The 25,820-nt window shown below is 45.4% G+C and overlaps 1 protein-coding gene across 1 annotated transcript in view; it reads right to left on the bottom strand.

Moving 5' to 3' along the window:
- LOC142767078 (uncharacterized) overlaps positions 1–25,820 on the bottom strand; it is a 220,727-nt gene that overhangs the window by 162,734 nt on the left and 32,173 nt on the right. The window contains exon 2 of the mRNA XM_075868298.1: positions 1,381–1,481. Coding sequence (XP_075724413.1) covers positions 1,381–1,438 — 58 coding nt within the window. The 5' untranslated portion in view covers positions 1,439–1,481. The remainder of the gene's footprint in view (positions 1–1,380; positions 1,482–25,820) is intronic.

Here is a 25,820-nt window from a genome sequence, read left to right on the forward strand (position 1 = left end):
GTTCCCCAAAGCTCCGATACCAGCTTAAACCGAATACGTCCACGTTCAGCAGTAGTTCATGTAGTACGGATGAAACCGTACCATACCCACGATTTATGAACACTTCGAACTTTTTCTTATTATCCACAACAGCGCAGGGATATTGTTTTTCGGTGACGTGACCATCTTTTTCCATGGCCATCGCTAGCATCTTAGTCGATTGACCGCGACGGTCGCTCTTGAAAAGGGGAATCGAATCAAGGTAGGCTGGCAACTATAGTGCCCAACCTCTGAAGAGGATAACGAAGTAGTTGAGTGGGTGCATGCTCTGGTGTTCGTGCTTTACGCCTTTGGTTACGAATGTAAACACCCTGTTTTATTCCTGGACCCTGTGTCTTTTTGACAATATAATGCTTTAGGAAAGTCTGAAAACACTACATCACATTGACCCGTTATATTTGATAGATTTGGAAAATCATCCCTTACCTCAGTGTTGTTGTAGGGGACACAGCCCTAAAGTATTCGTTTGCATGAACTAAATGATTATATCTCGCATGGTCATAATAGCGTTAAACAAAATATGTTCTAGGAGTTTAGTCATTGTGGATGTTAAGAAGTAGTTATTTAATTCTAAAGGTATCCCGGGCTTGAGAATTGCAGTTATTCTCACTGAGTGCCATTCATCGGGTATCACCCTTGATTCTAACTAATTTTCATATAATTTATATAGGTGTTATGCTAACAGCATTTCATACCTGTTGAAAAAAAAACAATTGATGTTTTGTCCGGACCTGACGACTTTAAATGTCTAGATTACGCAGAAGATGACTGAGTGTAATTGTTGATTAAATTTACATCGGGCACCGGATTACGCAGTGTCCAGTCATTATATTATCTGCGATTGGCCTATGCCAGGGTACCACGTATTAAGCGTGCATTTTTGCCAGCAGGACATGTTAAATTTTCTCACATTGGCGTTGATCTACGCATTATAATGCTTCAATGTTTTCATGCGTTTGCATGCCGCCCGTTGCCACGCTGCCCCGGTGGTCTAGTGGCTAACGTATTCGGCTGCTGATCCGCAGGTGGCGGGATCGAGTCCCGGCTGTGGCGGCTGCATTTCCAATGGAGGCGGAAATGTTGCAGGCCCGTGTGTTCAGATTTTAGTGCATGTTAAGAACCCCAAGTGGTCGAATTTTCCGGAGCCCTCCACTACGACGTCTGTCTTAATCATATGGTGGTTTTGGGATCTTAAACCTCACATATCAATCAATTTCATGCGTTTTTATTTACGCATGCAGATTAAATAAACGGTGTCATAGAGGGCATTTAAGGGGACCTGTGCATGTTAATGAATAAATTACAACTTCTATTAGTGGTTCAAGAGGAGTAAATACTTACCATTTGTCTGCTTTATAGGAAGCATGATGAGGAACACTATAATGTGCGTATATTTCATGGGTGGTCAGGGAAACGTTGAATTTGTGGCTTTAAATGTCAATCTGCAAATATTATGACAAAAAATGCAGTCAAGAAAGATTTAACGAATAGCTAGGACGCTTGAGCTTATCGCCAATATTGATGTTATGTAATCATATCTATTTTCCTGTGCATACACGAATCGTATAGATACTAACAATTACACTTCAGTCACATTGATATTTTCACGAGGTGTAGGGAGCCATCACTGAGTAAGAAACCATCAAAACGGTTTTATTGTTAGTCCTTATGTACAGTACTCGAAATGTTGCCTTTTTCTGCTACGCTGATTCATATTTTTCGTTACTATGTTGACACCAAGTTTACGAACAGAGTCGGTGAACCAGAAGCTGGAAGTTTGAAGTATTTCTGGTAGCGAAAATACCTGCACATTCCCAACGCACGCAAATGACTACCACGTACTAAGGTGTATTCTAATATTACTCCGAATGCACGAGCTTCATATCAAGATAGCGGCAACGCTGGTGCATGCTCAACATTCAGCCATCCGTATAATGTAACTGTACTGTGAAACAAAGTTTTCATCTCCTTAAACAGATGGGGAAGAAACTTATTCTGGCGAAACAACGGTGTTAACGTGGCTTGTTGAAAGAAAGAACGAACACCTACACTTAGTAAACGCTGAATAACATGAAAATATTACGCATACCCTGCATGCAGGAGTTATGAACGTAAGCATCCAGATGGATCAAACTCGCACAACATAACCTAAGTCTGTGGGTAATACCGCGAAGGTTAAAACATTATTTTCTGTTTTCTGTGAGTTTCACCAGATAATAATTATTAAAGTGCACTCAGATATAAGTTATTTCTGCAGTCAGTGAACACTCACATGAAAATAACGAAAATGTATGCTTGAAATGCATGAGTCATTTCTTTTTGGTTCTAATCAGTATCAACAAAGTATACAGTACTTTCGATGTTAAATTTGTGGTGCGACAATTTAAGCGAGTTGTCGAAGATCATAGTATTTTTACCGCGGTAGCTGACCGCAGCTATACGCAGCACGTTGAAAATAAGAAGACGTAGTGATTATGCATGAGGCTTAACTCGTCTTATGCGAAATATGTTGTCTTTTTTTGTCACACTTTTACAATTCTGGCAAGCACAATTGCACTAACACACGAACACAAGGCGCCTTAAAGGGACATACCTTTTCGCAAAAGATGGTGACGCGTCTATGTCACTTCGTGCTTGTCTCTGACCTTGACTAATGGGAGGAGGTGGTAATCTTACAAAACACATGCTGCTCCTAGCAGGGGTGCACTAATGCTTGCTGAAGCACACAAATTATGATTTTGCAACACTAATTTTATCATCGCAATCGTTCGCTAAAAATGAACTGTGCTGTGAAAAGGGAAACAGGCTCTGCTATAACACGTCCATCTGATGAATAAAAACATAATGTTTTTGTTGACCACCTAATATGCTTTTATTGTCGAGTTCAGGTGACCATGGACGGACATAAAAAGTTTCTAGACGTTTTGCATGACGTCCGAAGACATATTCTTGTTTTGCGTAAGACATATACTATGAACTGAGCACTGCAACACAGTATTGCTCTCTACGACGAACAAGCATCATCCAAGCTGTGAATTTCCTTTCAACGGGGAAAAGAACGTTTTTATATGAAAGTGTTTTTCAATACTAGTAGGATGTATGCTTCAAGAAGTTAGAAGCCTGTTCTTGGTTTTTGTTTCGGGCTACTCTAAAGTTGTGAAAAATGCTGTTGGAACGACATGTTTGGCGGCCGCACTCCAGAAGTCTTGCCTGCACAGGATGTGGGAAAGCCTTAGAAAGCTAAATGACAGGCTCAAGCTGTCTAAGTTTCTAGAAGACCATTTGGCTAGGCTAAGAGAAAGGGTTCTGCAGGGGGTCATGAGCAGGCAAGAGGCTTTGTGCATGGTAGGCGTTTGAAGGAATTGCCAGTTGCTAGCATACCTTCCCTACATGGTGTCTCACACCGTTTGAAGATAGTGAGAGCAAGGTACGAATGCAATGTTTCGTTTTCGGTAGGCAGCCGTGTAGGCAGCACTTGCGGGGCTGTTGCGAGGATGATCTAGGGTGAGAAGCAAGACAAGGGTATTTGCTAGGTCAAGCAGAAGATCAAAAATATCGGCTGCGCCATCGCTGTGGTGTACGAAGTGTCCCAACAACAATTCGTTGTCGTGCGGGAAGCATTATCTTGGAGAGACGGAGCGTCATAATAATAATGAGGTTGATGATCACAAAGCTTTTCTGAAGAGGCTATTGTGCTCTACTCTATCATTGCATTTTAGTGAATCCGGCTGTGCACCTTCCTTTGGTGATACGATTGTGAAAGCTAGAGCCAGGGACAGTGTAGAGCTGGAATGAAAGAAACGTATATTATCAACTAAGCTGGTCGTTCATGTGTTGCGAAAGCATCGGTTGTGTTACTCACAGCTGAGGTATCTTTTCTGGAAGCGCGTAATTATTACAATCTGTATGCTCGTCTCATCAGTTCTTCTTTCTGGGCGTGTGCTCGTTACCGTAAATATGTGTCTGTTTTTCCAATAAAGGTTCAGTTGTTAGTGTGTGCTGTGTCCAGGTACTTCAATTGTACTTCAATTTTTCGTGGTACTCAGTTAAAGAGAACTTGTGCCAGCTGCGGGTGACTTTCATATATCATTCGGAGCCGGGCGATACACACACAAAGCGACCAAAAGAAAACTCTTGGGTAAGACTCGCTATACTTAAGGCTTCAACTGATATCGAACGCAACCAATCCAACACTCAGCAGAAAGAGTGTTAGCGAAGACACGCTACCAGACTTAGCGCTTGTATTGAGTATAATCACAACATAGTTGCAAAACAGGCAGGGAGATTTAGGACGTGACCATTCGCTGATAGACATTACGATAGACACGGCCTCGAGCATTCTTCGAGCATACTCAAAGGGTAAAGGACGTACACTCAGGCTAGCGAGGTGGGATGTGTTTCACAAGGTACGCGATCGTGGAAGGTGAGGCGACAATCCGATCACTTACATAGACAAATGAACCGCGACGCTCAGTGGGGACGTAGACGCAGAAACGTGCAAAATTCCGCCTCAGGCGAAGCTCAATGTATTCGACAGCAGGCTTCTACACATGTGGGAATCAACGCAAGCCATGCTTAAGAGGTAGAAACGCCAAAGACATAACTGGATATTGCGGAAACGCAATGCACAGTTAAATAGAAAAATTGAGGACCACGCGTTTCAAGAATGTTAGTCACAGCGGGAAGACATATATGCAATGCTTTAGAAAGTCAAATGAGCAACGCGAGGGGTTGGCCTCTCTTTCGCCACCTCTTGGATCCAGAGAAGACCTGTGGTGCCAGAGGCCATAAAACCCGGGAACTAGTTAGAGATTATAAAGATGATAACTGTCACACAGGTCCCGTTAATTCGGGAGGTGATCGCCGGGCTAATTCCGAGGGCAGAAGTATCGGCCCCCCGAACCGCACCACGAAAGCGTGGACAATTTAGAAAAGGTCCTTTTTGGTGCACCAGCGGACGCCGGCTGTGGCCCAAAGAACAAGTCAGAGCCGAGAGTTGATAAACAGAACAGAATTATATTCTCAATAATGGCAGATCGAAAACAATACACAAGTATGCACACTCCACAATAGTTGAGTACAATATGTCACCAATCAAACAACGTACTACACAGTACAATCAGCCACACTCGAAACAACGTACACAGACAACGATACGCACTAAAATGCTGTCGCATGCATTGAACAACCAAGACACTTAAAGACTACAGAGATAGAAAACCTATCCAGTCCAAAGTTCTTGGAACAAAGTCTAGATGATACTCTTCCGAGAATCACTCACTCAAAGTCCAGCGTTGTTGTCGTTCCGCTGCTCCCGAAGTTTCTCTTCCAGGAAACCTCGCCGAAGTTTCTCTTCTAGGAAACCTCCCGTCTTCAATTGGCCACTCTCCAAGCTTCAACCTTCTTCGCCAGAAACACGTCGGCTTCACACACGCAGCTGTTTCCACGCGTCTTCGCTTGATAGCGGTAAGCACACACTCTTGCCTGTAGCTCGAGTCGTCACCCCTCAGGTGGAAATCATCTTCTTCTCCTGCTTTGTCTCTACGGACAAAACCTTCGCCGACTACACGGCGCGAATCCCTGCGCTCTCTGGCGCTAACTTCCGTCTTCTCCTGATCTCTCACCTCGGCTGCTCCATTAAATACGATACGCGCGAGATTCCAGAAAGTTCTCGTGATTTCGTCGGCGCGATACGCAGCGAAGGCTGGGGAGAGGGCGAGACGGTTCGAATGCCGTCCGCGACAGATGACTCAACCCGGCCTCACCACGCCCCTTTCCATGTAGAACATTCGAGTGCTTGCTCGGCCGCCGTTGTGGGGTGAGGAAGTTCGTCGGCGAGCCTACGCTTCCGAGAGGGGAGGGTCGCTCGCCCCGGGGAGTCCTTGGATGCTTGTTTTCTCTTTTTTTTCCGCTGACCTCGCGGCGTCTCTCCCGCGCGTTATCGCAAGAATTTGGCGGCGCGCCTATTTTGAGCGCTCGTTCTGTGACAATAACGTCCTCCCCTCAATATGTCACCATTATTTTAAGACGGGAGACAACGTCGTACACCCTGTTCCGCTGAGGTGGTCTAGTCACTAAAGTACTCGGCTGCTAACCCGCAGGTGGCAGGATCAAATTCCAGCTGCGGCGGTTGCATTTTCAATGGAGGCGAAAATTCTGTAAACCCGTGTGCTCAGATTTGGGTGCACATAAAAGAACCGCGGGTGGTCGAAATCGCTTGAGCTGTCCACTATGTTATCTCCCATATTCATAACGGGGTTTTGGGACGTTAAAGCCCACATATCTGTCAATCAGCGTCGTAGACCTCGATTACGAAGGCGTTGCTAATGAGAGACTAGATGCTGACTACAGTGAGCAAAAAATTCGGGCAGTCGTTTTCTAACTAAACTTGCTATCTACGCCAGGAGCAGAGATCGTTAGCAACTAGGCTCTCTGCAACTTAGACGACGCGTCAATCTCCTAAATGGTGACCTACGTCAATGAATACTGGCGAAACAGCTCCATTCCCAAAGCATGAGAAGGGAGCTGAGTGAACGACCCCACCGCGGTGGTCTAGTGGCTAATGTGCTCGGCTGCTGACCCGCAGGTTGCAGGATCGAATCCCGGCGGTGGCGGCTGCATTTCCGATGGAGGCGGATGTGGTGTAGGCCTGTGTGCTCAGATTTGGACGCATGTCAAAGAGCCCTAGGTGGTCGAAATTTCCAGAGCCCTCCACTACAGAGTCTCTCATAATTATATGGTGGTTTTGGGGCGTTAAACCTCACATATCAATTAGGTGAACGACTTTCTTGAGTAACCTCACTCGAGTGACCTTTCTTGAATCCCCCGATGCATTCGCGCATACCATGCTGAATTCAACCGCAATCACTTCGTGCAGACTGCGTCGCTTTAGCTTAACCACCACATTGTTTACGACCCTACTAGCTTCACTAAGGCAATTCTCAGCTTCTATAACAAAAAAGCCTTTAATACGTGAAACACGAAGCAATTTTAAACAAGTATAAGCATTAAGTCTAGCTCGCAAAACATACGATTGCATACGTGATGTTCTTGTGGGCAGACGCGAAAGCGTCGTCATTGCCGGCCAGGAGTCGCAAGAATTCGAGATAGGCTAGACGAGCAAGCTGCAAGGCTCTGTAATTTTACCATTACTATTCAATTAGGTTTTGCTCGGGCTACCTGAGAAATTATTAGGCATGCGCGAGTTGTATCACCGAATATACGCGGATGGCCCTCTGGGTTCCTGGAAGAGGTTGTGGGTGTAACGTTCAGCGAATGCTGCGGGTGGTAGTAGAAAGAGTTGAAGAGTACTTGCGAGGAACGGGCCTCGAGTGCACATCAACGAAGTCCGAACTTTTAATCTACAAGCGCAAAAGCAGATGATGCAAGACACCGCGTGATGAGGAGAAAGAATGCTTCCAAATAAGCGTTCTGTTCGCAAACAGTACTTCTATACCAGTAGTGCAATTATGTAAAAATTCCAAATCTGGACAGAGGCACTCCGTCGGTGACGTCAAAAGGTGGGCGGTCCGCAGTGGTGGCGATGACGAGGGGAAGCAAACAGCCAATGAAGGAAATGGAGGCCTGCGTCATGATTTTGACATCGACTTGGGGACTGTGTAGCAAAATGAAAAGTGTTCGTAACATGTTCAAAAATGTTTTACTATTATTGCTCACTACTAAAATGTGTTGGCACTAGTTTTCAAACGTTGAATAACAAATGCGGCACAATCCAAACGTATTTTTTCGTTATTGTTTTGAAATGGCGCCAAGCTTAACGGGATGGTAAGTAGTGGCGCTAAATACAACCTTGTTTCAAGCAGTTACTGCCCTCATATCTCCACCACTATTCGAACCTAAACGTCACAGGTGTTCTGTGGCGCAACCATTGAAGCCGTTGGCTCAGTCGAGCGCAATCATGGTGGAGGGCAACGGCACCAGTCGCCAACAGGAGCAGCGGCTGATCCGCGTTTCCTAGGTTCAGCAAGCGCTACTGCTCGCCTTTAGGGCCGTTCCACGCGTTTCCCGCACTGCAGCAACGCACGTGCCGGGACCCCTACGGCACACAAGTGGGAAACAAATAGGCAAATTGACGACGCTGCGGAGGGTGAAATAGCGTCCCCCGTTTTCGTGTGGCAGGGGTCTCGGCACGTGCGTTGCGGCTGTGCGGGTAGCGCGTGTAAAGAACGAACATCCCCAGCTCGTGGCGAAAGCCATCGAGCTGCGGCATGGCGTCACCGACACCGACCGGTGGCGGCTGTGGCAAGAGCTGAGCTATAGTGTACTATAGCTCAGCAACGCGTTAAATAATGAAGGGCCTGCGCGAAAAAAACGCGTAGGAGTGGTAGGCCTGGAGGCACAGGCAGGTGCACGAGGCTCGCCGTGACGCCGTCGCTGCAGCTGCCGCGGAGGCAAGATGAAAAACCGTTGCAGTGGGAAACGCCATGTTGTCTAAGTGCCCGAATGTTGAAAAGTCGCGAATCTCTTGCATTTCAATCCAATCCATGCCACCTTGCAGCCATTTCAATCCATCTGGTTCCTTTCGGTCTCTCCGACCGTTACTTCGCCTTCGTTCGAAAGCCGGAGAGGGCACGGCGAATCTGTTAGGATGAAGTGTGGGCACGGCAAATCTGTTAGGAGGAAGCCTCCTAAACTGCCGTACTGTATTTTTAGATTTTGCTGTGCTGTGCAGCTGAATCTACGGTTACCCAGAACACAAGCCCGGCCATCGATACAACTGGCCGCCCCGCCGTGGTGGCCTGGTGGCTAAGGTACTCGGCTGCTGACCCGCAGGTCGCGGGTTCGAATCCCGGCTGCGGCGGCTGCATTTCCGATGGAGGCGGAAATGTTGTAGGCCCGTGTGCTCAGATTTGGGTGCACGTTAAAGAACCCCAGGTGGTCTAAATTTCCGGAGTCCTCCACTACGGCGTCTCTCATAATCATGTGGTGGTTTTGGGACGGTAAACCCCACGTATCAATCAATCGATACAACTGGCCATCGTCGTTTGGAACATGCTGTGCGGCTTTCTACGAACGCCATCTACCATGCTTCATAGCATGCACATGGAACGGCGACGGCCTCCGCCCCCAAAATGAAAACGGATCGCACAGGCTTCTTAAGGGCAGTCGGCGCTTTGGAACTTCGTGGGCACGAAAAATCTGTTGGAATGAAGCCTCCTAAACTGCCTGTACTGTATTTTCTGATTTTGCTGTGCTGTGCAGATGAATCTACGGTTACCCGGAACACAAGCCCAGCCATCGATACAACTGACCATCGTCGCTTGGTACATGCTGTGCGGCTTTCTACGAACGCCAACTACCATGCTCTAGCGCATGTGTATAGACCGGCGACAGCCACCGCCCCCACAATGAAAACGGATCGCACGGGCTACTTAAGGGCAGTGGGCACGGAGGACCTTCGTGGGCACGCCAAATCTGTTGGGATGAAGCCTCCTAAACTGCCTGTTCTATAATTTCAGGTTAGTAGGTCTGGAAAATGCTTTGATTGATTGATTGATATGTGGGGTTTAACGCCCCAAAACCACCATATGATTATGAGAGACGCCGTAGTGGAGGGCTCCGGAAATTTCGACCACCTGGGGTTCTTTAACGTGCACCCAAAATCTGAGCACACGGGCCTACAACATTTCCGCCTCCATCGGAAATGGAGTGGAAAATGCTTCAAAAGCTACCAAAGGTTCATTGTTGTTGTGCCCTAAAACGTGTATTCATCTTGCTTACACATACTTGTCAAGGTTACTACTGCTCTGTGGTGATATAGAACAAAATCCCGGTCCAACGGTAAACGATATGCTACAAAAACTTTTGGAAGGGCAGAAAGGAATCAGAGAAGACACAAATGTAATTAAGGCCGGTCAATCTTTTTTTTTCTTCTGAACTAAACAAACTGAATAAGAGAATGTCTGAGGTAGAGAAGACAATAAAGGTTGTGGTAAGGCATGACGAAAAACTCACTCGCCTCGAGACAACCTTGAAGGACGTGGCGAACACCATAGAGGTACAACATGAAAAAATGGCTGACCTGAAGACAGCATTCGTAGAAAAAATTTTTTTGTGTTTGGTGGCACGGAAAGTGATGATGAAACTACTGAAGGGATTCAAAAGAAATTTCTAACTGATGTATTTCGAGAAAGGCTTAAACTTAACATAACCTAAGCGGAACCTATACATAGGCTTAGCAGAAAGCAGGAAGGAAAAACACGCCCAGTTATTATAAGGGTATTCGACTACAAAAAAAAAGTTGCGGTGTTTAAAAACTGCAAAAGGTTGAAAGGAACCGGTAATTCAGTCTAGGACGATTTTTGTGGAACCTCGTTACGGAAGCGGAAAAAGTTATGGGAAAGCGCAAAAGTTCAAAGAGACCGGGGTTTGAAGGTTCGGTTCACGCATGATAAGATTGTTATTGACAACCAGCTATACACATGTGAGGATGCGCAGTCCCGTAGAATAAAAACAGGCAAGAAAAGTAAACTCCACGCGAGTCAGATTGACAGTATAGAAACCAAACTCGACTTTTCACGCTGATAAGCCCTAATGTTCACAGTCTAGTGAACAAAGCCACTTTTTTGAACACCTTCTTCTCCTGTAAAGCCCGGAAATTGTTAGTGTGACTGAAACCTGCTTACGTCAGGACATAACCGACAGGGAAATAATACCACCCTCCTATCAAATTACTCGTAAAGATTGTGAAACTCGTGGTAATTGAGTAGCAATTGTCCACAAAAAAAGTATTAAGCTAGTGGCATTACCCGAATGTCCCGATAACGAAAGTACTTGGTGTATATCAATGTTGCGTGGCTGCCCTTGCGTAATTGGAGCTATTTATAGACCGCCGAATGCTATCTTGCTTTTTTTTCAAATCTATTCAGGACTTTTTGGTTGCAAATAGGCCAGACAACACGCATCTAATTATAGCAAGTGATTTTAACCTACCGGATATTTGTTGGGACATTCCGCAGTCTGTCTCTGCGAACCACAAACACTGTGACGCCTTACTTGACATGGTATTTAGCAAGGATTTAACGCATATTGTTAACGCATGAACTAGAATTAGTGCTACCACTCATTCAATTTATGACCTTGTATTTATGGATAGCAGAATTACTGATTATACTGTTTCTGCTAACGAAGGACTCTCAGACCACCAGCTTGTTCAAGTGTGCGTAAAAAATGTACTGCCAGCCAAGTCTCCTCCCAGAGAAACAATACATGTAAGGAATTTCGCTGCTGCAGATGATGTCAGCATCGTATATTACCTCGAGACGCAACTGGAGACGTTTGATGGAGCAGGTGAGGTCAATACGTTGTGGGATAAGTTCAAAGATATCGTTGATTTTTGTATGCATAAATACATCCCGATAAAAGTAAAAAATGTGAAAAGACGAAATCCTAGGGTGAATCGACAAATCCTACAGTTAAAAAGAAAATTAAAACGTAGAAAGCAAAGAAAAACCAAGATCATGATGAGATCCATATTCTTTCAATTACTCTCAAAGAAAAACTATTTCTTGCAAAAGAATATAATCATTTCCACCCTTTGTCAAAGTTTATGAAAGAATCACCACAGCGATTTTGGCATCACCTTGCTCCATCTCGAGAAAATGTGACCTATATTACAAATGACAACGGCGAAGAGAGCAAACAGTAGGTCAAGATTAAACTGTTTATTCAGCTCAACTTGTGGCCACGCAAAAGGAAGTTGAGATTACACTAAATCACCGGCACTGATATCGGCGAAGTGAGCGTCGGCCGTTGATCAGCTGACAACCAGCGAAGCATGTCGTCACTTATACACTTGCCGCCTATTGAATTTCCCACGCTCATCGCATAAGAAAAAGAAAAGCTGCAGGAAAGCGAGCTCGTAAGTTCGTGCGAAGAAAACGACGAGAGAGTATTTTTTTCGCGTTCTGGGCTCAAGCAGACGCTAATCAACGTTGCTTTGAGTTCTTAAATCTTCGTCGGCTGTTCAGTTGGCGACATATTTTACAATTTGTTGCCGATAAACCCAGGAGTAGACAGCGCACAGCTACCATCAAGGGACATCAATTCGCTGGTGGCTACTCACAGAAACAATAGCTACGAATCACGGAGGCCTACCGAACAACTGACTGCCATAGACAAGCTCAAGACCAAAAGGACATGGCGGAGGGCTCATCACACCAAGCTCATTCAAGAGGCAAGTGCCATACTTCATAATGATGACGCAACGGTGCGACCAATTGAATCAGTTTATGATATACTAAAGAATAGGAACCACGAGCTCAAAAGTATAAACAAAGAGATTAGAGCCACATATTAGTGATGAGGCCTTCGAAACACAGTATGCAACTGTCGTCGAATATGAGGATAACGCTATCCGTATATTAGCCTAGCTTCAGAGTAAGCGCCGACAGCACAGTGATAAATCTGTGGTTTCACCACTGGTCGAAGTTCGCGACGTGCGTGTTGCCAAAGTTGACAATTACTCTTTTCGCCGGTGACTTGTGCACGTGGAATACCTTTTGGGAGCGATTCGAGCAGCTGATCAACAAGAACATAAATCTCACCTCGACAGAAACATTTTTTTGATTTCAGGCTCTTCTTGAAAGGCGATGCAGCGGTAGCCATCGCAGGGATTCCTACTACCAATGCATGCTACAAAGACGCGTTGGCAATGTAGAAACGACGTTTTGGTGACAAGAATTGCTTCGAACAACAGTACTTTTCAAGGCTGTGAAGGCTCACTCATGTACGTCCTTCTAAGGCAGTGGTAAAACTTCGCAAGCTCCACGATCAAGAGCTCATTATTACGCGGGGTCTTGAGGGTGCTTGGCATTAGAAAAGCGTCTTTTTCATTGACGTCATCGACTTATTGCTTAGGTCTTTGACGCATGTCATCGTCGTAGCATATTATCGATCGTGCGCGACCCAACGTGAAAGTACCAACAACGTTCAACATGCCACGTAACTAGAGCGTCTTTTTTACATTTTATGTATCCAACTGGAAAGCTTCCAGAAAAGTTATTTTGGGAAACATAAACAATGCGATGAAGCACCCTATTCCAGAGATAAAGGTCCTTGCTTCAACAACGCAACCGCAACGTCTTGGGTTCTTCATAATCAAGCTTCAAGGCTATCTCCGAATAGATGCGGCTTTTTCTGCAAGTCTACACAACACTTCACTCTTCACGACTTCTGCTGAACTGACCTACCACTATAAGAGAAGAAGCCTCTCCGGCGACATGAGGTGCTTTAGCTAAACTACAAAAGATCACTGAGCACGGAATTTCAGTTGTAGGGTCTGAAGCTCTGGCTGCAGAGGTCGTCATGCGTCAAGTATGTGCGACCCAGAAAAGCTGAGCCGACGAGCGCTCGAAGACGTCAAAGACAGCATCACGACCGTATGTGCAGCTACCACCAAGCACATTGAAAGGGGTGACACCTTTACGTGCTTGCTCCTGCAAACTTTCCGCGCATGGGCTGTGACCGATTATTCACGTCGCTACATCATAGACGTGTTTGACGAAGGAAGGGAACGCACATTCGCAGCCGAAGCACTTTTAAGGCGGCTGTAGTTAAAGTGTCTTGGCTTTTCAGCTATTGCAATCAACACTTTTGCCAACGTCAGCATTTGCACACCGAAAAGACTTCGCAGCGTTTAGCTTCACTTCAGAAGTCAGCACTCTGACGTAGAAGTGACACTGAAAACAATCAAAGTACCCCACATTCGTCAAAAAATATCAGACAGCACGATGATTTTGGTGTCCGTCAAATCATTAAAAAAAACCAAACACGTTCTCGCCGACGAGCTGCTTAACTCATTCATTGAGAAGGAAAACGGAATAAGTGTGCTCATTGGCTCAGACCAGATGTGGGCGGTGATAACAGGTGAAATGCAAGGACCGGAAAGTGAGGAAACACTCATTGCCACGAACTCGAAGTTCGGATGGACATTTCAAGGGAGCACACAACCCTCGTCATCCAAGGTAGTTGGCTCCAGACTTTCAACACGCATACGGTAGTATGCGTGTTGAAAACATAAGTAAATGTGGATGAAGAACTAATCCGGTCATTATGAAAACTAGAAATTATCGGCATATCTGGTTTCGCAAACAAAGAGATCGACATGACCTCAACTATGCAACACTTTGAGGAAACAACAGTGTTGCGAAGAGGCAGATACGTAGTGTCATTGCCCTCGTAAACCGGTTGGAACTATGTGACAACAAGGAAATCGCCACTACTAGACTGAAGAAATTTTCGATCCGCTTATCCAGCAGAGAGGAGTTTCTGCAGACTTACGACGCCGCTATACATAATTATCTTCTAGCAAGACATGTAAAGGTAGTAAACGACCAACCTACAAACCCTGCAAAAGTTTACTACATGCCACATAAAGTCGCTATTCGAGAACAGGCTTTAACAAAGGTTCGAGTGGTCTTCCACGCGTCATCGACGGCACGAGGATGCAAGTCGCTCAGCAAGTGCTTAGAGAAAGGCGACAGCTTATTGCAAGACCTCGTAAGTATATTGCTGTGCTTCAAAACTCACCCCATCACCATAATGATGGTTATTGAGAAGGCCTACCTTTATATTTTGATAAAAAAAGAGGACAGAGATGACTTTCGATTTTTATGATTTGAAGAAGGTGATGTTGCCAAGTATCAATGGAAGCAACCACAGTAGAATGCCCATAGTACCTTTCGGAGTGTCCAGCAGACAATTCCGCTGACAGCAATCATTCTTAACCATATTAAAACAGCACCACCGGCTGCGAATACATTCAGCGAATTGTTCTACGGTGACGACTCAGTGAGAGTAGCTGATACGAACGACGAAGCTGCTGAATATGGTAAGAGGCGCAACAGCTGATGCCCTCAGCAGGCATGAATCTCCGCAAATGGACGACAAACTCCGCGAAGCTCATGAACCTGTTGAAAGACGAAAACAAGTCAGCAAAGCGATAGATGATTGTACTTCATAAAGCTTCAGTTATTGTACTGAAATTATTCTAGAGTTCACAGAGCAATGAATTCAGCTTCTCAATGGCCAATCTTCTTGCCTTTATTAAAGCAAAAGCAGACAAGAAAGGTTTCTTCAACAAACAGCGTCAAGAGTGTTCGACCCGATGGGATTCATCGCGCCATATATGGTGTCCGAACGAATATTGATTCAAAATATCTGGACACGCGGAATTGACTGGGACGATTGCTTGCCTCAAGATTTCCGAGAAGAATGGCAAGATTGTTTGAACCAGCTTGCAAAGCTTCAGTCGAATAAAATTCCACGCTACGTCAACAGCCGCAGTGAGAAGCTGCCCATCAACTAGACGTGCACGTTTTTAGCGATGCAAGTCCGTTAGAGCATGCTTCAGTAGCCTATGTTGGGGCTGACAAAGCAAGGTGACACCACTATCTATTCACTAAGCCACATGTTGCGCTCATCAAGACTGTAATTTTGCCGCGTCTAGAACTTCTCGAGGCATTGATAGGATATCCAGCGCACTTACTGGCTTCCAGCCGCGTTACAAAATGTGGACGAATTCCTCAATAACGCTTTCATGTCTTAAAGGGGATGCACAGAAGTGGAAACAGTTCGGTCGCAATAGAGTGACTGAAATACAAGAGCGAATCCAGCCTTCCGTTTGAAAGTATTGACCCGGTATTGACAACCCCGCAGACTTGCTGAGACAAGGAGTATCTTTCGACCAGGTAGCTGAGAGCACATTGTCGTCGCAAGGGCCTAGCTGGCTTCAAAAGCTGGAACACATGTGAGTATCACTAACAGTGCGAACAGTGGATGATGTACTCGAGAATTGTGAGAACGTCATCGTTCAAGTATCACTTACCATTCAAGCCTCGCCTCTTCTACTTGCTGTGGGGCACTACATTAAACTTGACTAGCTTATGAAAGGTACGGCTAGGTGCAGAGGTTCGTACATTGCTGCAAGCATCAAGGTTACGACAAGCAAACTAGTCCCCTCACTACAGAGGAGCTATCGAGGGTGGAGCAGTTCTCAATTTCAATACAAAGCAGTTCTCAATACAAAGCGCATTTTCCAGCGCAGAAATCAAATCTCTCGGAGAAGAGCGTTCTATCGACAAAACATCGTCTATCGCAGGCCTCAATTCATTTCAGGAGGAAAATCGGATACTTCGCGTTGATAGGCACTTCAACCGAATGGAACATTCTGAAGGTGTTAGGCATCCGGTTATTCTGACAACGTACCATCACTTTTCAAGGCTACTAGTAATCCTAGCCTACTGCGAAGTTCTACATGAAGACGTGCGTGATACCCTTACTCTGTTACGAGAGCACTTCTGGGTGTAAAAAACTAGCTGATCCCACGTTCAGTGTGAATCGATGATACGCGAAGCATGCATGAGAAATGCTGATGTCACTGTAAAATCATCACAACGTTACGAGGTGGAGGTGAATAATGCCGTACATGACTTCCGTGTCGTGATTATCATGTTTGGATGGGTAGTTTACCTCAGTTATCCATTCACGTCATGTGATACCAAATTTAGTATATGTGGAGCTAGCGAAACAGTCGCGAGTGCTTCATGAACGGCCCCAATATACTCCAAGGTAGCATTGACGCACGCACACGCGGGGCCCAGCGACGCTACGTTAGCAAAACGCGACCACTCTATACTCTGATGCCAGACACGACCAGCGTCCGTCAGATGGCCCGACGGCAACCTGCGCGAAATGCGACATGCTGCATTTCGCGCCAATGCCATAGAGTAACATTAATCTATGCCGACGCGTTATCCAGACAACACTGCGTCTCCCTCGTTTGGTGACTGAGGTATGCCGGACGCACTGAAACGTGCATGCGTCAAAGCAACGCAGCACGGCTCGCGCCTGCGAGTATATGGCAGGACCGGTGCCTGGCGTGGCAACGCTGGAGTGACGCGACGAAATGAACGCCGGTGAGCACGTGCACCTCGTCATATCGAAATGTATTGGCGCCTTCACTGTGGCATGTAGTCATGTTCTCACATGACACGCATCTATTGATTATTATGTTTGCACCAGTCACATACCTTTGTCATCCATTGGCATCACGTAATCCAAATTAGCATATGTGAAGCTAGTGAAACGGCCGCGAGCGCATCATTAGTATGACACGTAATCATGTTGTTACATGACACACATGTCGTGATTATCATGTTTGGATGTGTCATGTATCTATGTCGTCCGTTCGCGTCGCCTAATACCTAGTTTGGTACAAGTGAAGCTAGCAAAACGGCTGCGAACGCATCATACGATCGCCAAAACAAACGGGGGGGGAGGGGGGCGGTCTTAATCGCTGCTCACCATAGTTTGCAATGCTGCGCAGTAGACATTCCTTCTTGCCTCGAAATTATCTTCATCCGGTGCAAAGCTGCCGCTCCACTTATTGCAATTGGCATTTGCTACCGCCCCCCTTACTCCGATTCCTCATTTAATAAAAACTTATATGATGTTCTCCAACTGGCTACTTCTGAATCGGACGGTTGCCCTCTCCTGCTACTCGAAGACTTCAATTTCCCCTCAATAACTTGGCTCAACTTATCATTAACGACTTCAAAAAATAATATTGAAAGTGACTTTGATGATATTTGCCTAACGTTCAATTTATTCCAAGTGATAACATTTCCTACACGAACAACCCATAATTCAACAAGCCTGCTAGATTTACTCCTAACGTCCGGACCTTATAACATTTCGCCGGTTTTTAATCTAATCGGTCTAAGCGATCCCTCCCTCAGTCGTTCATGCCAGTTTCCAATACAACTTGCCGACCCCCACCTCCCCAAATTAAAAAAAAATAGCACTATACGACAAAGCGGATTATGATAGTATGAATAACGAACTTTCCTCTTTTTACAATTGGTTTCTAATAGATTTTTGAAAACAGTTCATTGACGAAAACTGGGAGCTTTTCGAAGTGAAAATGCAACAATTATTAAACACCTATTTTTCTACTATTACCTTTACAGAACGTTCTACTTCTCCGTGGTACAACTACGCATTAAAACGCCTTAACAAAAAAAGAGACATTTCCACTCGGCTAAGGCATCCAATTCTAAGCAAGCATGGGAAAAATATTGTAATACTGAGAAGCTTTACGATACCATAATTTCAAATGCTAAGCGAACGTTCTTCTCGTCTACCCTCCTTGACATGATACGCACTAACCCCAAACAGTTCTGGAAGGCCAATAACCCAACTTATGTGAAACCTATCTTTTTATGCGATCCACAAAATGTTACAATCCCAGAGTCCTATGTCGCAGGAACACTGAATTCTACATTTCGTTCTCTCTTTACCGATGGACCCGAAGATATACTTCGTTGTGCTGCCACTCATGATTTCCCTGTTATGCCTACCGTCATCTTCGAACCTCACGGTATCATTAAAGTGATCGAGTCATTAAAAGTTACGTTATCGGCTGGAATTGACTGCATAAATTCTAAAGTTCTGATAAGCACTAAACATTTTTCTGCTGTTATGTCTCATAATTTTCAATCACTGTCATCTGGAGTGGTGCCATGAGACTAGAAGGTCGGCAACGTCATTCCAATTCCCAAGAAAGGTCTCTCATCCTCTCCTTCCAGTTACCGTCCAATGTCACTGGTGTGCATATGGTGTAAGCTTATGGAACATATTATCTACTCTCAAACCATAAAGATTCTTTCATCTGTAAATTTTTTCTACCCCAGTCAGCACGGTTTTCAGAAAGGCCTCTCAAGTGACACCCAACTCGCGCTTTTTATTAACGATATCAGCACATGTCTTTATCATAATATTCCTGTTGAGGCTCTCTTTCTAGATTTCAAAAAAGCCTTTGAGAAAGTACCCCATAAACGCCTCTTTCTAAAACTTTCGCGCTTAAACCTTCACCCTGCCGGCCCCGCCGCGGTGGTCTAGTGGCTAAGGTACTCGGCTGCTGACCCGCAGGTCACGGGATCAAATCCCGGCTGCGGCGGCTGCATTTCCAATGGAGGCCGAAATGTTGTAGGCCCGTGTGCTCAGATTTGGGTACACGTTAAAGAACCCCAGGTGGTCGAAACTTCCGAAGCCCTCCACAACGGCGTCTCTCATAATCATATACTGGTTTTGGGATGTTAAACTCCACATATCAATCAATCAAACCTTGACCCTGTCGTTTTAAACTGACTTCAAAACTTTATTTCAAACAGTGAACAGTTTGTTTGGGCCAACCAGGTATCATCATCCCGTCGTCAAGTAGTCTCAGGTGTACCCCAGGGTACAGTCCTCGGTCCCCTCCTGTTCTTAATTTATACAAACTACCTCCCTAATGATATATCGTCAAGTATTTGTTTATTCGCAGATGACTGTGTCAACTATCGTCCTTTTATTGACCGTAATGACTCCTGCAATCTCCAAAACGATCTATTAACAATCAAAACGTGGTGCAAAACTTGGCTAATGACTCTCAACCTTAACAAAACGTCTGTCGTTTCTTTTCACCGTAGAAAACATTACCCGGCTCCAGCATACTTTAGTTTCGGCTCTAAGTTGTTCCCCCTGGACTCCCATAGGTATTTAGGTATAAACATAACTTCCGAACTTAATTGGCCACCACACATAATAAACATCAGTAACGAAGCACATAAAGTTGTTGGCTACCTCAGACGAAACTTACGCCTTGTCCCTCCTCCTCTGAAACGTTTAGCCTACCTAACATAGTACGCCCGAAACTCGAATACGCTTGCGCCGTCTGGGACCCGCACCAATCTAATCTATCTAAAATGCTGAAATCTATTCAGAATAGGGCAGCAAGGTTCATTTCCTCTAAACATTCCTATCACTCAAATGTCACATCTGAAAGACCAGTCCCAACTTCAGAATCTAGAATTGCGACGAAAGGCCGCTAGACTAACTTTTTTCACAAATTATTTCATTCATTGTCTGACGCATCCAGTATCTTCCCCGCACATCAAATCTCTTCTCGTACTAGCCACCGCAACACTGTTTATCCTGCGTATAACCGCACAACTGCCCACCTTCGCTCGTTCTTTGTTCAAACAGCAAAGGATTGGAATGATCTTCCATCCGACGTTGTGCACCACACAAGCACAGTTCTGTTCAAAACGCACATCGAAAGAATTTTGTACTACAGCCTACCCCTCGTGCAACGCCCCGTACTGGGACTTTTAAGGTATAATAAATAAAGAAATAAATAAATGAGCGTATCATGTCATGTTGGTACATAACACGCATCTCATGATTTTCATGTTTGCACCAGTCAAATACTTTCGTCGTCTATTCACGTACTGTAATACCAAATTTGGTGTAAGTGAAGCTAGCAAAACAGCCACCAGCGCATCGTGAGCGTGGGATGCGATTGATATTTGCGGTTTAACGTCCCGAAACCACCTTATGATTATGAGAGACGCCGTAGTAGAGGGCACCGGAAATTTGGACAACCTGGGGTTCTTTAACGGGCACCAAATCTGAGCACACGGGCCTGCAACATTTCCGCCTCCATCGAAAATACAGCCGCCGCAGCCAGGGTTTGATCCCGCGACCTGCGGGTCAGCAGTCGAGTACCTTAGCCACTAGAACACCGCAGCGGGGCGAACGTGGTATGTAGTCATGTTGTTGCATGACGGGTATCTCATGATTATCTTGTTTGCACCAGTCACGTACCTTCGTCATTTATTCACGGACTGTAATACCGAATTGGAAATAAGTGAAGCTAGCGAAACAGCCACTAGCGCATCATGAGCGTGGCACGTTGATTGATATTGGGGGTTTAACGTCCCAAAACCACCGTATGATTATGAGAGACTCTGTAGTGGAGGGCTCCGGAAATTTCGACCACCTAGGGCTCTTTGACATGCGTCCAAATCTGAGCGCACAGGCCTAAAACATTTCCGCCTCCATCGAAAATGCAGCCGCCGCAGCCAGGATTTGATCCCGCGACCTGTGGGTCAGCAGGCCAGTACCTTAGCCACTAGACGACCACAGCGGGGCAAGCGTGGTATGTGGTCATGTTGTTACATGACAGGCATCTCATGATTATCATGCTTGCACCAGTCACATATCTACGTCATATATTCACGTGCTGTAATACCGAACTTGGTATATGTGACGCCAGCGAAACGGCTGCGAGCGCATCATGAGTGTGGGATGTATTCATGTTTTTACATGACACGCATGTCATGATTTTTATGTTAGGGTTGGTCGCTTGTCTTTGCCAGGCAATCATGTCATACCATACCAGTTTTGCAACATGCCATGTGAACGAAACCACCGCAAGAGCTTCAAGGCCATGAAATGTAAATCGTGACATTTAGGACATACATGTGATGATTTTCATGTTATGTCTATTCAAATATGTTCTTCATACAGCCATGTTATATTATACCAAGTTTGGTATCGATACCAATATTTAAATGGCCTGGAGCATAGAGTTTCCCACAATACTCACTAGAGGGAACTCTGGCGCTAGTGTCTATTGGAGCTGCAACGCACGGCGCTTCAGCGAGCATGGGAATGATGGGTAGTACACACATTTGTCTAATATTCGTACTTCTGGCCTGCCTTTGGCTCCGTGTGTGTTCGTGTGGCTTAGAGCTGTTTTCTTACGAAACAAGTATTAGCAAATGTTCAGCGGTTGCGCTTCACCATTTAATTTTTAGACTTACTTTGTAAATTGGCTCACGAAGTTCAAAAGCATTCAATCTTTATTTCAAAACAAAACCGAAACACAGCAATAAACGAAGCCGCAAGTACGATTCGCCGCCCGCAAGTACGAAGACTAGACAAATGTGCGTACTACCCATCATTCCCATGGTCGCTGAACAATCGCAGCACCAGAGTGCCCTCTAGTTATTTTGACAAACTCTATGGCCTGGAAAGTTAAAAGTCGTAGGCAGCTGGATAGATAGATGCGCTCAAAGTTGTTGAAGTTCGCTAGAAATACTTCGCATTTGAAAACACGAAGCCTGGTCAAGAAAGCGATGAGAGAGTGTTGTGCAAACAATATACTGTTGCCCCATTAACGCTCCCATAGCTTCTCTCGGAAAGCATCGCTTGACACCAACGCACGCAATTGAAGTGGTTGAAGTAGATTTCGTGGGATCTCTCTTCCTGAAAAAACCGTTAGGAGAGAAGAAAAACTTCATCGCTCTATTCACGTGTGCAACTTAGAGATCGGTTCACCTAGCACTTGAGTTTAGCATGAAATGTAAAACATTTTTGTGGCCTTATTTTACTTTTGTGCCAGAAGAGGACTTCTCCAAGTCATTTATTCAGAAAACGCGAAGGCATTTAACAAAACGTAAAGGGACTTGTGAAAGCTTTACAGCATGCCGTTACAAGATGATATCGCCGGATACTTGAGCAGTAAAGGCTTAAAATAAAAGTTTATAGTGCCCAACGCTCCTTGGTGTGGTGGATTGTGAGAGCGGCATGTAAGAACTGTGAAGACACCGCTTCGCAAGATTCTTTGAAGAACCTGTCTCGGCTACAAAGAACTTATTGCTGTGATTGCGGAAGTAGAACCTGTTGACAATTAAAGACCTCTCAAATTTATTGAATCTGAAGACGGCCAACCATGAACTTTTACGCTGCCTGATCTGTTAATTGGCCGAAGATTCACGGCGATACTACAAGGCAGCATCATGTAAACGGAGATCTCGGCGCGTAAGGAGTTCACCCGAAAGTTTCAGTACAGAAAGCGCCTGACAGAAAACTTTTAGAAGTGATGGACCAAGAGTACTTACTCTAACAGAGATCAGTGAAATTCTGTGACAAAGGGCGTGTGAAGAAAGTTAACGAAGGCGATGTTGTACTCTGACACGCTGGAAACCTTCCACGTCAAATGTGACAACTTTCCAGGGTCACCGAAGTTGACGAAGGAGACAATGGTGACTTCGCTCGTGCAAGATAAAGCGACAAGATATCATTGCACCTACCAAAGCAATATAAAGACTGTACCCGCTATATCTACGGGTGTGACACCGCTTCATGGCGGGGAATGTTGAATTTCTCGTGCTCATCGCAGAAGAAGAAGAAAAAGTGCAGGTGAGCGAGCTCGTAAGCTCGTTGAAAGAACATGACGAGACATCATTCTTTTCACGTTCTCGGCTCAAGCGGGCGCTAATAAACGTCGGTTTGAGTTCTTAAGTCTGCGTCAGCTGTTGGCCACATGTTTTACACCATTGAACAATCCGTCATTATCACTAGCGGGGACGTAGGTTCCAGAATAATCTGAAATGCTCACAAAGTGGGCGTAATCTCAACAAAATGATCAACTGCAGTCCTGAAGCTTCTCCAACACTGTAGGCGTGGTTGGCGGTGAGAATTGCGTACAGTGTAACGGGGTCATAAGAAAACTGGAGGAAGGCATGTTCCATTGCCCATCTCTGAAAAAGGCATTGTCTCCATGCTTTAACGGAAGATGAAAGTACAATTTTATTGTGAGAAAGTACAAATAGTAAAGTGCAATACAACAATAACAACAACGACAACAAAATACACTTTAAGTTCGTTAATGTTCATGAAATGGCTTGAAGCACGTGACATGAATGACTTCAGGTCGCGATAGGCGCCGTTGAGAGTTGGTAAGGCTGTTAGTCGGAACCTCGCAACCGAGTGGGCCGAGTCGTCGTCCTCCCCTGTACGGTCCGAAGTACCGTCACAGAAGTTTTTCACTGAGTCCACGTCAGCGTATCGGCGTCCATACCCAAACACGTTCACCAGGCTGGTACTCTAGGAAACGTCGCCGCAGATTGCAGCGGCGGTGGTGGGTCGTCTGCTGATTTTTTTACGAACTTCTTCAGTGCGCTGAAGATAGAGGGTGACGTCGAGGTTTTCTTCATCAGCGACGTTGGGCAGCATTGCGCCGAGCGTCGTTGCCGGGTTCCTTCCGTAGACCAACTTGTACAGTCGCAATTGCCTCTTCACCTGCATGGCCGTGTTTTATGCGAAGGTCACGTACGGAAGGATAGCGTCCCACGTCTTGTGTTCGACGTCGACACATATGGCCAGCATGTTGGCGATTGTCTTGTTTAGCCGCTAGGTGAGACCATTTGTCTGTAGGTGGTAGGCGTTGGTGTGGTGCTGGCTTGTCTGGCTACGTCTTAAGCATAGGCGTATCAACCGGGAGGGTGGGGGCGAGGGGAGTGCGAGCTCCCCCACTGAGAAAACTTGACGGTGGGGGGGCTGAGCCCCCCAACTTTTCACAGTGCACCATGGTCACTCTTGGCTGCACGCAGGGGAAGCTAACAGGTAAGGCGAAGTTTTCCATCACAAGAGTAATCAATCAATTTCGTTCTTACGACGGGAGAATAAACATTTTACGAGGCATTGTTACAAACGAGTAAAATTTTGCCAACATTTTCACTGTGATCATTTTCCTTGTTGGCTCTTGGCGGTGCGGGTCACCTGTGCAATGCTTTCGCGTTTTGTGCTGTCGTCTTTCAGAGCAGCCAAGCGCTGAAGAGGGGCCTTATATAATACTTTACTTGTTCATGATTTTATTCTGCTGTGACTTGTATATGTACTTACGAATGGGAACGAGCAAACCTTTTACGGACCAGTCAAAGCATTTGCTGCTTCCCGAAAATATTTTTATCGAAAAATATATATCATCACTGCTGCTCTGTCGAAGCTGTTGCGAGCCGATGAGTGTGACGAATCGTTTTTTTTTCATGATTAAGTTTTTCCGTAATGAAAGGCTGAAAATTCTTTCCGCTATAGTGTATGAAAAACCTTATTAGAATTGCTTATGGTAACTTGAAGCCATAACGGCAGCTTGAAAAGGGGCCACAAATAAAGCAGTAAACTCGAGCTCAGTATGAAGCTCAGCTTTTAAGCTTGCCCCACACTTTGAACCACCGCACCTGGTAGGAGGTTAAATACCGTGGTTTTTACCACTATGGAGGCTTAGCTAGGAATCGGGCTAGTTGGTTGTCACTCAACTTGAATTGTCTTTTACAAATCAAAATACACCTTTGACAGCAAAGAAGCACACACGTGAAGCGCTGCTTATTTCTCTCTGTTTCTCTTTCTCTCAGCAAATATGCGCTCACAGAGAGGTATACGCACACAAACTACTAAACGCTGTTATACTGCATGTGGAAATATTTTAATGAACTCATAATTCATTTAGCCAGCTGCTATATGTACCCACTGCGTATGTGATTGGCAGCTAGCCTAGTTGAATAACATTCAGAAGGCGGCGCTCTCCAGCCTTGTGACGTCATACCAAACAGGTGATTTTGTGACACACAGAAAATTTTATTTCTGAAGAATCAATGGGAAACAATACGCTGTATAGAAAATAGTTTATTCTTTATTTTTTGCGTGGTCGGGCATAAGTGGTCATTACGCGATGAGTCATTTTCGCTTCATTTGTTGCCTCGCGTATTAAGCTGGTGATACGTGCATGACAAAAATTGTTTTCGCCAATATTCTCTCAAGGGTCCCCTCAAGCTGCTCAGGCAGCTTTTTTGCCTGGTCCTCTCGCAACCTTGTTGCGTAATAAACTGAATTCAACTCAATATATGCCGCGCCGTGGTGGTCTGGTGACTAAGGTACTCGGCTGCTGACCCGCAGTTCGCGGGATGGAAACCCGGCTGCGGTGGCTGCATTTCCGATGGAGGCGGAAATGTTGTAGGCCCGTGTGCTCGTATTTGGGTGCACAATAAAGAACCCCAGGTGGTCGAAGTTTCCGGAGCCCTCCACTACGGCGTCTCTCATAATCATATAGTGGTTTTGGGACGGTATACCCACATTTCAATCAATGAATCAAC

This window comes from Rhipicephalus microplus, chromosome 7, assembly GCF_043290135.1.
Source record: "Rhipicephalus microplus isolate Deutch F79 chromosome 7, USDA_Rmic, whole genome shotgun sequence".
Classification (NCBI taxonomy): Eukaryota; Metazoa; Arthropoda; class Arachnida; order Ixodida; family Ixodidae; genus Rhipicephalus; species Rhipicephalus microplus.